Source organism: Lygodium microphyllum, chromosome 19 (assembly GCF_053477565.2).
Source record: "Lygodium microphyllum isolate KBCC chromosome 19, Lygodium_microphyllum_v1.1.10, whole genome shotgun sequence".
Taxonomy (NCBI): Eukaryota; Viridiplantae; Streptophyta; class Polypodiopsida; order Schizaeales; family Lygodiaceae; genus Lygodium; species Lygodium microphyllum.
Genome location: NC_141153.1, coordinates 24,631,725 through 24,647,354, shown reverse-complemented (window position 1 = coordinate 24,647,354; position 15,630 = coordinate 24,631,725). Strand labels below are relative to the sequence as shown.

Here is a 15,630-nt window from a genome sequence, read left to right as displayed (position 1 = left end):
AATTTCTTTCGGTAGCTGGGAGATAGCATCAATAACTGTCGGAATGTTAAGTTTGGTTTAAAAGTGTCTACGTCTTTGGCCAAGTCATAATCTTTGATAGGATCCACAGGCTTCTCTAACCGGCTGGGAAATGGGGCTACACCCATTTTCATATTTCCTCTTTCTTCTAATAATTGCTGCATCGGCACTTCTTTTGTTTCTGGAAGTGCTTCTGTATCTTCTATCTCCTAGGCCTCTGATCCTGTCTCTAGGATTATCTCTATATCCCTCTGTGGCATTGTAGTGCTCTGTACTGTACTGTTCTGTTCTATACTGCTCTGTCCCTCTATAGATAGGTTGAACTTCACAGTCTTGGCAGGAGAATTATTTTCATTTAGAACCACTGGTTCCTTCTTCTTGGTGTGTGTAACAGCAGCAACTTCCAACTCTACCAAATTGGAGGCAAGCTCTTGTACCTTTTATTGGCTATCAGTGGCATTGGCCTTTACACAGGCTGGGACTAGGACAGTCCTTTGCGGTGTGGCCTTCTCCTTTGCATCGGCTGCATAAGGGCTTGTAATCCATAGATCGTCTAGGGTTTGGACAATTTGGGGAGATATGTCCCTTTTCTCCACACCTATAACATTCCACCTCTGATCTCTAACCACCGCCAGACTGTTCTCCTCTGTAACTTTGAGAGGGAAACCTCCTTGGACCAAAATTAGGACCAAATTCCCTAGGCTTTGGTCCAATATCCTGTGTTGCCATTTTGGATTCTAGCAAGTTGAATCTTGCATTTTCATCCTTCTATCTTTGTTCATGCATCTCTTTCAGAGAGCAAATATCATCTGTATGGTTCTTCCACAAACAGTAGAAACAAAAGGCTCCAGGAATGGTTGGTTTTCGGGTACATTCAGTGGCTAAATATCCCGCTTAATGACACTTTCCGCACCGTGTATTAGAGCACATCACATCTCTTCCAGCTCTTGCAGGAGTGGATATATTGGCGGTATTCACCTTCAGCGTCTATAACTGCTCTGTAATCACATCCAGAAGCTCTTTTTTGATACTTGCAACTGAGTTAGATAAGTAGTCCTTCAGATTTTCACCTCCTGAAGTGCTTGTAGTAGGGTTTTGGGAAGCGTCTATAATTACTGCATAAACTGGTTGGGTAGATCCAGAGGGTCCTCTGTTCTGACTCTGATTCAAAGCTCCTGTTGAGACTTGGGGTTGTTGATTCCAGTTGGTAGGGTTCCACTGTTGTTGAGTCGCCATTGGAGGAACTGTTTGAGGCCACTGTTGTTGTGGTTGAACCATCATTTGAGGCACTGCGTCTATGGTGACCACACTGGATTAGGTGCATTATACTGCGGCACTGTTTGCATGTGGGGATAGGGGTAGGGAACCGTCCCTGGGATTGATTGGTGGGTATACCATTCCAGGCATGGGAGAAGGTAAGACTCCTCTTCCTGGAGTCATTGACAGCCTTGCTTCAACTTCATCATACAATCATGCACCTTCCATTGCAGCTTGCAGATTGACAGGTCTTCTCAATTCCACGAACTTGCGAACCTCTGGTTGTAGGCCCCTGAGAAACACTCCTTTATGGATTCCTTCATCCAAATGATGGTTAGTCCATCTCTTCGGGATGGATTCCATTCGCGAGACATAAGCTTCTACTCTTTCTCCAGAGGACTGACTTAGGTTCATGAACTCTTCTCATATCCGCTCTTCAAAACCGTCACGCCTGAATTTAGTGAGGAAGGCCAACTTCAGGTCTCTCTCTCTCTCACTCTATCAATATTACATCATCTCCTCACTACAATGCTCTCATAATAATCCTCAATAATCCTTCTTAGGTCGTGGATGCACCTCCCAAGAGGTATGTCTGATATGAAGAGTCACCAGAGCCACTACATTGTCTTTTCACAGCTCACTACTGTCACTGTCACTTAGTCTTCTCTTCAGTCTTTAGCAGCTACTTCCTCCATTTGTTTTAGCTCTTTTAAACTTAGATTCATCCTTTCCAAAGGTTAGAAAACTTTCCCAAAGTCACACATACATTCTACAGAACACTTACAGAAGGTCTACAGAACAGTTACAGTACAGCACCAGAACAGCTACAATACAATTACAGTACAGAGACAGAGCAGAGATAGAGGGTCTACAGAGGGTTACAGAAGGTCATCAGAACCTCATAACTCATACTCAAACCATTCCAAACTATCAAAAACTATTCAGTAAGCTTTCAAAATATCTCAATCTTCATCAATCATCAATCCATGCTTCATACAGAAGACAATCAGAACAAAACAGAAGATATACAAAAGGTATACATAACCTATCAGAACATAACAGAACTTCATATCTCCACTGAGAATCATCATGAACTTCCAAAACATAATCAATATCATCCAAAACACTCTCAAATACTTCCATTTTCAACCATACATCACTCTAAATCCATCAAAAATCAATCATTCAGACCTCAAAAATAACAAAAATCAGTCAAAAATTCAGTCTTTTTCCACTCTCAACATCTCTGCACTAGATTGCTTAGATTTCATGGCGGGAGATTGAGGGAGGAGGAAGGAAATATTGAGGTACATCTGATGGCCTTGTCTCTTCCTCACTATCTTTGCTATCTATATCCACCTTCCTTGCAGTTTGGTTTGTCCTAGACATGAGCTTCTGGAAAATGAGACAAGTTAGAACATTTAAAAACCTTAAACACAAATCAGAAACCTTAAACACATCAAAAACTTTAAATTCTAATCAGAAACTTAAAACATCAAATACGGCGCAAAAGGAGGGAAGTCCAAGATGAAAGGTGATTCATTCATGCTGTATTTGTGAAACAAAGATTTGAATAGCAAATACGACGTGAATGCACTCGAGCGTTAGATTGTATCAATACATTCACGCCATATTTGTAGACAACAGATATAGCATGAATGTACTCGAGCGGCATGAACAATGTTTTGTCTTTTCGTGCTGTATTTGTAGAGCAGAGGTCGCATGACCAATGACCGATATGACGCGATTGCACTTGAGCAGCGCATGACCAATAATCAAACGCCAGTCAAAAGAAATAGTAAATATGGCACGAATGATCTCGCCAGATCACAGGGAATACATTTGCGCTATATTTGTGGATGATCGATACGACGCGAATGAAATCAAATGCAAGCTTAAAATTGACCTACTCCCGGAGTATCTGCTACCCACTTGAGGTCACTGTGGAATCTCTCCCAACTCTCGCAGAGAATATAAGAAGCCTTTTTTCCACAACTTAGAGGGTCTCTAGAGTGAAATCACTATGAAGGTCAATAGCATGACTACACCTCACAGTCCACAAGAACCAAGCAATGATGCTAGCAATCAACTCCCATCTATGTCTGTGCTCCTAAGTACATAATGTCTACAAGAAATTCAGAGTGAAATCCTACACCAATGTTGACCAATGATAAGAAATGAGTCCGTCCGTTGAAAATCCTCATATACGGGTCATATCCACACATTGGGCAGTGGGTCTTTCTCCCTAAACCCTTACTCAAGCTAGTAGCCCCATGTTATTATCGATATGGTGTCGTGACGCTACGCATTTACCACTGCAAAACTGATGGCAGAATTTTCTGCCAAGATTTTGAACTCTTAAGTCAGCGTCATTATGAGTTTATTTTCCGTTGTGTGATTCTTTTGTGTTTGTATCTGCATGATGCACGAGCACATGTAGTTAGGCTGGGCACAAATTCCTCAATGCATTCAAAAAATTTTGCGGAACATGGCTTGATTGATTGCATAGCATGGATTTTAATTTGCAAACTTCATGAGTGTTTGAGCACGAAATTCTCTTCCAAAGCATATTCTTGATAGGGCACAATGCATGGATAAACATGCTCATACAAAGGATTCCATCTTGAAGACTCAAGGATGTTGAGGAACATGGGTTTTGTCCTCAAGGAGAATATTGGAAATGTCTCTATAGCCCCAATAATGGATATGTTGTTTGTATAAACAACCGTGCAATGTTGTGTACATTGACTTTAGGACGACACCATTGCAACATTATGCTTTTCATGTGGGAGGTCCTAAATTGAAACTTACTGTTGAAAAGAAGAACCACTTATGTGGAGAGAGGCATAGCAATGCTTCATTCAAGTCTACTTCCTATTGTGTAAAAGAGATAGCATTGAGGATACTATAAATGCTGCTCTACCACAAGGATTTTTATTTGATGAGGCAAGGGATACTTCTCGAATGAGAAAATTTATGGAAATTGACTTTTGGAGTTACGTGTATCCAACTTTCTATGCACTTCAGCACCTAAAGCGCTCCAAAGGAAAAATTGTAGTGAACGCATTTGTTTTATCATGGATGCCCTTCCCAAGGCTCACTATCAATAGTGCTGTGAAAGTAGCAATATTCCAATTTTTTTTGAAACCTTGAGGATTGAGCTAGGACCTAGCATTGGTGGAATCACGATTGAGACAACGGATAGATAAGGCTATAGATTTAACTATATTTTCATCTATGACAACATTAATAAACAGGGTGGTGAGAAAAGCTTAAAGCTTTTGCTTTTGCTCGCCACCTAACTGACATAAGTACTAATAATGGGAAAATTTGCTTTCTGGAGGAAAAAGCTCCGGCATGACATGATTAGCAAAAAACAGGGTGGTGAGAAAAGCTTAAAGCTTTTGCTTTTGCTTGCCACCTAATTGACATAAGTACTGATGATGGGAACAATTGCTTTCTGGAGGAAAAAGCTCCGGCATGACATGATTAGCGAAAAACAACTTATAATTCCTATAAAGCTTAGAGCTTTGATTGTAAGGAAAAGCAGTCAATGAAGCCACAACAAAATCAAAGGTGAAGAGAAGAAAGAGAAGAAACCGACGAAAAGTAAAGGCAATGGTGTAGTCGAGCTTGCTAATCTTCATGGCGAAGATGGAAAGGGGAAGCTGCTGAAGAGGACGAATTGCGACAATGACACAGGACATGAAGATGATGAAGGCGACAAGAGGACAAAGCAGCAAATGACCTCGCAATTGAAGGAGAAGTCGAGTGCAGGAATGACTGGAATTGCAAAGGACAATAGCTGAAGACGAAAGCTGAGCACGAAGATGAAAGTAGAAGTCAAGTAGCCGCTGGTAAAGCTCCACAAAGGCTACGCAAGGTGACGAGAAAGAGGTGTTAGTCAAAGAGAAGCCGAAAATGACGACCTGCAGTCAAAGCAGAGGAATGGAACGAAGCCGTAGAACATGAAAGGCGGCGAACTGAGGAGGCGACAACAATAGTTCCATGATCACCTTCCAATTCAGCTTCATGAGTTGTTTTCTCTTCCGCATCCTTTGAATGGTTTGTGCGCTCTCTAAAGGGCCAACTTGCGAGTTGCAATGGTGTGTAGTAGCCAAACGAGTCTTGTTTGATGTACATGATGACTTCACCAACTAACAACCTGCACTCAATTGGAGAAAGAATCGATGATGAGGAGGGCAGATACCTTCTTATTTACATGATGCCTACTACCAAGGAGTATGGTGTGCTCGATCTTCCTAACAAAATCATCCCGATGAGCATTTTCTAATTGGTACCTCAATACTTCCTATGTGGCAGCACATAGATATTCATGCAATTCAGGTAGTTTGAAATCTTCTACAATGAAGCTTTCAACGGCACGTGAAGTTTGGGAGCATCCTTGTATCTCAAGACGATAAACGGTAGGCCATTTTTTGGGCACTATTCTAGAAGACGTCATTACCTCCTTTATCAATCTTCTTAGCACATGATTTGCCATCAATCTCTCTGTAAAACCTTCAAAACGTGTGGAGGTGGACTGCCTACGTCAACGCTAATTAAGACAACTGTTTCTTGTGGTGTGAGCTTGTAACCAAGGCCTCAACGAATTCTTCGCTTCACCAAAAGTATTATTTCAAGAAAGCTTTATCATTGAATTGAAGTATATCTAATTGCCTTTTTTCATCTTACAATTTGTGAAATTCTTTATCCACACCTTCTTCTACATTTTAATGTTTATATCATGGAGAGGCTTTCTTACCTTGGAAGATAGTTTCTTTGTATCTTGTTCATTTATACAAGGGAAGATTGAACATATACATGACTTCTTCTATCTTACCTTGCCCAGTAATGTATTCATTCTTCTACTCCACGAATTTGCCTTGAGTTGAGTACTCTTCATTATCCTTTGCTTCCATCTCACTAAGCGTCCATGCGGCGAGCAACTTTCATGAACCCTGCACGAACCCCCGTGCGACATCTGGTGGACTTGATGTGAAAGCATTGCTTCTGATTGACGAGATAGGAAATTCTTCAAATACCCCACCCACTTCATCATCGAGTGCTTCTTCCTTTTCAATCGAGGAAATGAAGAATTTATTGCAAACTCTATATCTTCAGCTATTATGATGCAGAATCAACAGATGCAGTTATTTATGCAGTAGCAGCAGCAACAGCTACATCAACAACAATTGGATCAACAACGGATTCTACATCAAGAACAAGAGCATACACATGGAGCAACCAAAGAAATCGAGGCCGTGGTAAGTGAATGTAAATTATTTGATGGCCGGAATGTCTCAGCTTATCTTAAAACTTTTGAAAGCCAGATGCACTTTTTTGGTATTTCTACCAACTGGAGCAATTATTTCTTTCGGCTTGTCACGCCTGCTTTGCAGGTTAGAGTAATTGATTTATTTGTGCAAGATTCAAATTGAAATGTCTTCAAGAAGGCACTTAAAGATGAATATTTTTTGGAAGATTATGGTATAAAGGAATTGTTGCTTCCGAGTTATTGCGCGAGTTTGAAGAACGCTACAATAAGTTGGATACACTTGAACAAAGACCCCTAAACTCGGAGAAAGTGGAGTTATTTTTGCAGGCAGCTGATCTTGCACTTCAGGACGATTTGGGAGAGCTTCTTGAAGACCGAATGTAGCCTATGGGATTGAAGACGGATTGGCAAGATGCTGTTGATGTGGTCTCCACATTAACGAAGAGGCGAAGATGGAAGGCTCGCCTACAAAATGGTATGCAAAATCCCCTAACGATGTCTACTGCTACCTCCAATTCTCCTATTGCTCCTTCCACTTCTTCTACCTCCCATCCCATGTCTATGCCTACTTCTATGCCTGTGCCTATGCCTATTCCTGCGGCAATTGTCAGGCCATATGCCAAACCAACTATCAAAGACATGGTGGAAAAAATTTCAAAGAACCTAAAGGATCTTCAGATAAAGATGGCCAGAAGAGATCAACATCCACTTAACCCAGCTCCAACTTCTATTCTCTCTTCTTCCACTCTGATGAATTCTTCCAGAAATGATCGTGTTTGTTGATGCATATGGTGCGACAGTCCAGACCATGAGTGCAAAGACTATCAAGACTTTGAAGAGGCGAAAAGATTGAAGTTGGTGGTATGGAAGGATAGGATGATATGTTTCGGAGACTCAGAGAAACCTCTCAAAACAAATTTCGACGAAGGAGGTATGAATAAATTATTGGAAGAAACTCTTTTACATTCCTCTTATGTAAAGCAAGAGGCGGCAAGAGAAGCTGCAGCCTATGGTCTTCAATTGGAGCAGTTAGCAAAAGATAAGTCTCCTCTATGGTCCTATACACTGCATGCGGAAAAGAAAGGTAAAGCTTCTTCATATGAACTTTCATTCATAGGAGATGCAATTAGAAAAGGAACTGGATGGAATGATCAAGTAGATATCTTCTCTATCTATGCTTATATTGCAAAATCTCAAGGATTTGAAGCACTTGTTGAAGAAAAGTGCAAAAGAGATAATGATCAACCAGAAGGATTAAAGAAAGCAACTAGGAGGAGTGAGCCATTTCTTCAGCCTTCTTCTTCAGGACCGAAGAAGAGCATGGCTGATGAGAAAAAGCCAAAGATGCAAGAAGACAAAAAGGCCCCAAAGTTAAAGGATTCGAAGCCAAAGAAGCAACATGGATTCAAGCTACTATCCGACATCAAGTCTTCCACAGATTTGAAAAAGGTACTTGAAGATTGAATTCTTAATTGCAAGATTGAATTTACACTTAGAGAAGTTTTGGGGATTGCAAAGAGAGAGTTCCATGATATTATTATAGACATCATAAAAAGAAAGTGCCAAATTATTGAAGAACCATCGCAAGACATGATCCATCGAGAGGTTTTAGATGTTGCAGAGGCTATTCTCTATGGATTACAGATTAAGGAGGTTGATTCTGAAGAAGAGATCAATGAGAAAGCACCAAATTATTGAAGAACCATCGCAAGATATGATCAACGAAGAAGAGGTCAACGAGGATCTCTATGTATGCAGTCCAAGAAGTCTCTTCAACCTTTACTTTAGCTTGTGCAGTATGATGAAAGCGACGATGCACCTAGATTGGTGCCTCGTAGCCATTTTTCTTGAAGTCACTTGGCTCGTGCGACTACGGAAATTGTCGTCAAGATTGGTGAGGCTGAAACTCCTTGCCCTGCACTTTGGATCATGGTTCCGAGATTAATGTAATTGTGCAAGGATTATATGATACTGGTAGATGGCCAGTTGATGTTGATCATGGTTGGCGAATACGTGCGGCCACCAACACTACAGGGGATTTATATGCTACTTGCCCAAATCTCAAGATTTCCATTGGAGATGTGGGTGAGTCCTATCATTTCTTTGTACAAAACTCTTGTTCTTATCCTATTATTTTGGGGCAGTGATTTATTACTGAGTCTCGAATGGAGATTAAAGTTCTGGATGATGGATCTTCTTATGCACGAATTCAAAGCAAGGATGGGAAGAGAGCTGTTCAGTTCATGACTGTTTGTATTAATCATTAGTGGAAGAAAGATTCCTTGAGGGATTCCCCTCTTCTAGTAGCAGGAGAACCGGATTTTTGCTAGGTACCACTGTCTTGTGAGACGATGGTGGTACGAGTCAAGGGAAGCTCTCCCCTCCTGGAAGTAGCAGTTTTTCCTCATGTGTTTATGGTGTATCCACTGAAAGTACTTTGTGTTTTTAGCATATTTTCTGATATGCCTAGAGCTGCTAGGCAGTATGTGAAAAGAAAAGAAAAAGAATTAATGATTGCAGGTGTTTTGCAGGAAGAAGACCGGATAGATGGTCTCTATGATGGCCTTTCATGCTCAGATACCATGGAAGAACTTTTGGTTTTGCTTAATGCTAACAATCAAGAGATGTCATATGTCTTACAGGTTCATTCTCTGGCTATGTATTGTGAGATTGCTGATTTCATGTTTCAAAAGAAATTGGGTACTGAGGATTCTTAGCAAAAAGAATTCCTTGCTGACATATTTCAGCAGAAAGATTTGGATGTTGCTGCTTATACACATCAAAATTTGTGCTCACCAAGGTTTTCTCATTATGAGGTGAAATCTACAGGTTGCAGCAATGAAGCCAGAGTTCAAACAAAATATAAGACAGTTGACAAGAAGGTTCGTCCATTTGCAAGACTGCTATATTTGGACAGTGATGAGATGATTAGAAAAGTTGCTATGCAACCTCCTTTGCGAGATCCTACAGGTATTGGACATAAGTTTTCAGCTGAGACATTGAAAGAGACGAGGATTGGGACTCAAGGTTTTCTACTTCCTGAAGAGGTAAGATGTTTTGAAGAGATGCTATGCAGACATGAAAAATCTTTTGCTTTCTTTCCACATAAGATTAGATGCGTTGATCCTTAGGGTTGTGACGCCTATGGTTATTTTTACCATTCCGCATGTCCCTTGGAATCTTCTACCTATTCTTGTATCGAGGGCTCACTTGCCCAAACTAGTAGAGCTCTTAAATGAGCAGATCAAGATGGAAATTCTAGAGCCATCTTTAACTCCATATTCCAACAGGTGGTTCACAATTCCTAAGAAGAATGGGACACTCAGATTCATATAGGACCTACAGCCAGTAAACAAGGTCACTATTCAAAATGTTGGTGCTGGACCTATTGTGGATGAGTTTGCTGAGGCTTTTGCTGGACGTGCTATCTATTCTCCTGGTGATCTTTATTCAGGATATGCTCAGTTCCAGCTTGCCCTTGAAAGCAAAGATTTGACTATGATGAAGACACCTCTAGTCCTTGTCTGAATGTGTACGCTTCCATAAGGAGCTACTAATTCAATTGCTCATATGATGAATGGAATGAACAAGGTTCTACGAGATTTAATTCCTGAGCTTACTACACCTTTCATTGATGACTTACCTATCAAGGGTTGTTTTGAAGAAGGTAAAAATGATTCTTTAGATGATTGTGGATGTAGATTCTTTGTGACTTCACATATTAGAGATGTTGAGAAGATTCTTTACAGACTGGAAGAAGTGAATTTGACCTTGTGAGGGTTGAAGTCTATTTTTGGTGCCAGAGAAGTTTTGATTGTTGGTCATATGTGTAGATATTTTGGCAGAAAGCCTTCTCCTGCAAAGGTTGATGCCATAGAAAAGATTCTGGAAACTTGTTACTCAACTTCAGAGGTTCGCAAGTTTCTTGGAGCTTGTGTGTTTTATCTTACCTCACTTTTGAGAAAATGGCAACATTTTTCTTAGGAGATGAAACATACTAAAGCCATACAGAAATTGAAGAAATTATTGAGAGCCGCTCCAACTCTTCGAAAGGCAGATTATGAGTGTGGAAGACCTATTGTGCTTATTGTTGATACTAGTCCTATTGGCATTGGATGGGCTGTTGGCCAAGATGATGCAGATGGGAATAGGTATACTATTCGATTTGGGGCGAAAGTCCTAAACGAGTGACAATGAAGGTATCCACAAATTAAGAGGGAGCTCTTGGGAGTTGTCATGGCTCTCAAGAATGACAGAGAGTATTTCATTGGAGCTGTAGTGGTGGTTGAGACTGATTGTTTGCCTCTTCTAGGTATGATTATGAGTTGTTCTACTCCAGATATTACCATGCTTAGGTGGATTGGGTACATAAAATCCATGAACCCTGAGTTCAGGCACATAGCAGGTAAAGACAACCTAGTAGTTGATATGGTTTCACGAGCGAGGTATAAAGATATGGATTTTTTTTGCATTGATGATGGGGCTGATCTTTCATCCATACATACTGATCATATTTGTCATGTGTCTGCTTTGGAAAGCTTTGATGAGTCTTTGTATATAGGAGAGTATTTGTTGCAGATTGGTCATTATTTCAGCACAATGTCTAAACATGATGGATGGATTGATGCGGATTTCAAGAAAATTCGAATAAAAGCTTATGGTTTTTTCTTGCGAAGTGGGCTACTTTGGAAGCATCCACGAAAGCGAGAAGGACAGCCATTGAGAGTTGTTTGTGATAGAGCGTCCCAAGTGCGTATCATGAAAGAATTCCATGAAAGTCTTTGGCCTGGACATCGAGTTGTTTGGGCAACTTATGAGAAAATCAAATAGCGTTATTGGTGGAAAGGAATGTATAAAATATCTCACAGTTTGTTGAGACGTGCCTTGATTGTCAGTTGTTCTCTTCAGTGAGCATAGAGATGAGCTTCATCTTACCTACCCGCTATGTATTCATTACAAGTGGGTTCTTGATTTGATTACTATGCCTATTGGTTTATGGCAAATACGCTATATTGTTTTGGCACGAGAAGATCTCACAAATCAAGTGGAAGGAAGAGCATTACGAACAAAGTCTACTTCAGTGGTTTTGTAAATTCCTATTGGAGGATGTTTTTTGCAAGTATGAATGTATTGGGAAAGTTACTACAGATAGAGATGAGTTGGATGCTGATGAGGCTAGAGAGTTTTTCTCCTGCCTTAGCATTAAACTTTCTTTGACTTCAGCATATAATCCAGAAGGCAACGAGAAGAGTGAAAGAGGCCATCCGTCAATTGTGAAAGCCTTGGCTAAAGCATGTGGTGGACGGGTTTGAGAGTGGCCTAGGTTGTTGCCTTATGCTTTATGGGCTAATCGCACTACTCACACTGTGACTACAAGATATATGCCAGCTGAGTTAATGTATGGATAGAAGCCAGTCATGCCTACAGAGACTTGCACACTTACTTGGAGTGCTTTACCATGGCAACAAGAAGATATGACTAGGGAATATCTTTTGGCTCTTCGTATTCGTCAGTTGGAAAGAAGACCTAAAGATATTGAGAAAGCAATTCAAAAGCTCAAAGGGGCCAGAACTCGCAACAAAGACCACTTTGATAACGGACACAGAATGAGGCTTAAAGAGATAAAAGAGGGAGATTGGGTGTTGGTCTATGATAGCAGTCTAGACAACCAATATAGTGCTATCCTCAAGGTTTCTAGCTGATGGTTTGGGCCCTACTTAGTGCAGCATGTCCATGACAATGCTACATATTCTTTACCAGAGCTTGATGGTACGACCTTGTGGATTCCGATTGCAGGGAAGAGAATCAAACTATTCAAGAGAAGAGATAATGCATCCTATGCATTCGAGGAGATGGATGGTGCGATTTATGATGGGTTTGAGCCAAGAGATGATAAAGATGAAGATGTGGACATTGAAGATGCTTTTGCAAAAGATGAAGAGATTGCATTAACCGTCGAGCTTGGTGCTGATGAGGATGGATAGCTATGGCGCATTCGGAGGATGTGCAGGTTTGGAGGGGCGGATGTCGTGACACTGTGCATCTACCACTGCAAACCTGACGGCGGAATTTTCTGCCAAGATTTTGAACTCTTAAGTTAGCGTCATTATGAGTTTATTTTTTGTTATGTGTTTCTTTTGTGTTTGCATCTGCATGATGCACAAGCACATGTAGTTAGGCTAGGCACAAATTCTTCAATGCATTCATAAATTTTTGTGGAGCATGGCTCAATTGATTGCATAGCATGGATTTTAATTTGCAAACTTCATGAGTGTTTGAGCTCAAAATTCTCTTCCAAAGCATATTCTTGATAGGGCACAATGCATGGATAAACATGCTCATACAAAGGATTCCATCTTGAAGACTCAAGGACGTTGAGAAACATGGGTTTTGTCCTCAATGAGAATATTGGAAATGTCTCTATAGCCCCAATAATGGATATGCTGTTTGTATAAACAACCATGCAATGTTGTGTACATTTACTTTAGGACGACACCATTGTAGCATTATGCTTTTCATGTGGGAGGTTCTAAATTGAAACTTATTGTTGAAAAGAAGAACCACTTATGTGGAGAGAGGCATAGCAATGCTTCATTCAAGTCTACTTCCTATTGTGTAAGAGAGATAGCATTGAGGATACTATAAATGCTGCTCTACCACAAGGATTTTTATTTGTTTCGAGGATTGAGCTAGGACCTAGCATTGGTGGAATCACGATTGAGACAGCAGATAGATAAGGCTATAGATTTTACGATATTTTCAACTATGACGGCATTAATAAATGGGGTGGTGAGAAAAGTTTAAAGCTTTTGCTTTTGCTCGCCACCTAACTGACATAAGTACTGATGACGGGATCGATTGCTTTCTGGAGGAAAAAGGTCCAACATGACATGATTAGCGAAAAACGACTGATAATTCCTATAAATCTTAGACTTTGATCGCAAGGAAAAGCCGTCAATGAAGCCACAGCGAAATCAAAGGCGAAGAGCTCTGCTGGTGACAAATGAGAAAAATGAAGAAGAAGGACGGACGCGAAGCTGGCGAAAAACAAAGGCAATGGTGCAGACGAGCGTGCTGATCTTCATGGCGAAGATGGAAAGGGGAAGCTGCTAAAGAGGACGAATTGCGACAACATCACAGGACATGAAAGTGATGAAGGCGACAAGAGGACAAAGCAGCAGATGACATCGCAGTTGAAGGAGAAGTCGAGTGTAGAAACAACTGTAATTGCAGAGGACGATAGCTGAAGACGAAAGTTGAGCACGAACATGAAAAGCAGAAGTCAAGTAGGCGCTAGCAAAGCTCCACAAAGGCTACGTAGGGTGACGAGGAAGAGGTGTCAGTCGAAGAGAAGCCGACAACAATGACCTACAGCTGGAAGAGGAGGAACAGAATGAAGCCGAAGAACGTGAAAGGCAGTGAACTAAGGAGGCAACAATAATAGTTCCATGATCACCTTCCAATTCAGCTTCACGAGTTGTTTTCTCTTCCGCGTCCTTTGAATGGTTCGTGCACTCTCTAAAGGGCCAACTTGTGAGTTGCAATGGTGTGTAATAGCCAAATGAGTCTCATTCGATGTACCTGATGACTTTGCCAACTAACAACCTGCACTCGATTGTAGGAAGAAGCGACAATGAAGCAGGGCACATACCTTCTTATTTACCCGATGCTTGCTACCAAGGAGTATGGTGTGCTCGATCTTCCTAACAAAATCGTCCCAATGAGCATTTTCTGATTGGTATCTCAGTACTTCCTATGTGGCAGCACATAGATATTCATGCAATTCAGGTAGTTTGAAATCTTCTACAATGAAGCTTTCAACGGCATGTGAAGTTTGGGAATATCCTTGTATCTCAAGACGATAAACAGTAGGCCATTTTTTGGGCACTATTTTGGAAGACGTCATTGCCTCCTTTATCAATCTTCTTAGCACATGATTTGCCATCAACCTCTCTGTAAAACCTTCAAAACGTGTGGAGGTGGACTGCCTACGTCAACGCTAATTAAGACAACTGTTTCTTGTGGTGTGAGCTTGTAACCAAGGCCTCAACGAATTCTTAGCTTCACCAAAAGTATTATTTCAAGAAAGCTTTATCATTGAATTGAAGTATATCTAATTGCCTTTTTCATTTTATAATTTGTGAAATTCTTTATCCACACCTTCTTCTACATTTTAATGTTTATATCATGGAGAGGCTTTCTTACCTTGGAAGATAGTCTCTTTGTATCTTGTTCATATTTACAAAGGAAGATTGAACGTATACATGACTTCTTCTATCTTACCTTGCCCAGTAATGTATTGATTCTTCTACTCCACGAATTTGCCTTGAGTTAACTACTCTTTGTTATCCTTCGCTTCCATCTCACTAAGCGTCCCTACGGGGAGCGACTTTTACGAACCATGTGCAAACCCTCGTACAACAATGGCGTATTAAAGTTCACCTACTCACTAGATTAGAATGCAATCAACTGATACTGAATGTTGCTGGGTAGAAATTACCCATATGGTGCGAAGTGACAATCGTTGAACTCGACATTGTTGTGTATTCACGTCGTATATGCACATCTAACGTCACTCAGAAGGTATTATCTTTTGCTCTCGTGGATTCAAAAAGTGATCCACGTAAGTTGGCATCGGTCTTTTATACATGTGGGATAGGCAACACGTGGCACTGTTTTATTGGCAAGGGTTTGCAAGGGCCATCAAATTGGTTTTCAACGTGGCTGTCCACATGGCAAATAGTTGTCCTTGTCTATATATACATGTAATTAGACATTAATGATTTTTTGGCAAATTATCAAGCTCATCTTGTAGTTTTTCATTTGTCAATTTGCGCCATTATGCGCACCCCTTGATATAAAGTGAGGAGGCATTGTTCGTGAGGTTGCTTGCGCACTTTCGCTCCGTATTGTGGATCCCCAAATACAAAGCGAGGAGATATTGTTCATGAGGTCAGGTGCACACTTTCGTGCCGTATCATGGATCCCCAAAAAATATAAAGCGAGGAGGCATTGTTCGTGAGGTCGGGTGTACACTTTCATGTTGTATCGTGCTTTCACTCATGTTTGAACCAAAG

General features: G+C 40.7%; 1 protein-coding gene across 5 annotated transcripts; it reads left to right on the top strand.

Annotated features, from left to right (window-relative positions):
* Nucleotides 1–4,835: 4,835 nt before the first annotated feature.
* Nucleotides 4,836–14,699, top strand: LOC148019664 (uncharacterized). Of its 5 annotated transcripts, none has more exons than XR_015694856.1 (3): nt 4,836–8,002; nt 8,175–9,600; nt 9,844–14,699. XR_015694856.1 is itself a non-coding variant. In XM_087699774.1 (3 exons), exons 2-3 carry the CDS (start codon nt 7,430–7,432, stop codon nt 8,496–8,498), a joined length of 897 nt encoding a protein of 298 aa, XP_087555900.1. In that variant the 5' UTR covers nt 4,836–6,677; nt 6,760–7,429; the 3' UTR covers nt 8,499–14,699. The 5 variants fall into 5 exon arrangements, 2 of the variants coding, with proteins under 2 accessions (XP_087555900.1, XP_087555899.1); XR_015694854.1 differs by having other exon boundaries at nt 8,175–14,058; nt 14,175–14,699; XR_015694855.1 differs by having other exon boundaries at nt 8,175–14,086; nt 14,175–14,699.
* Nucleotides 14,700–15,630: the final 931 nt, after the last annotated feature.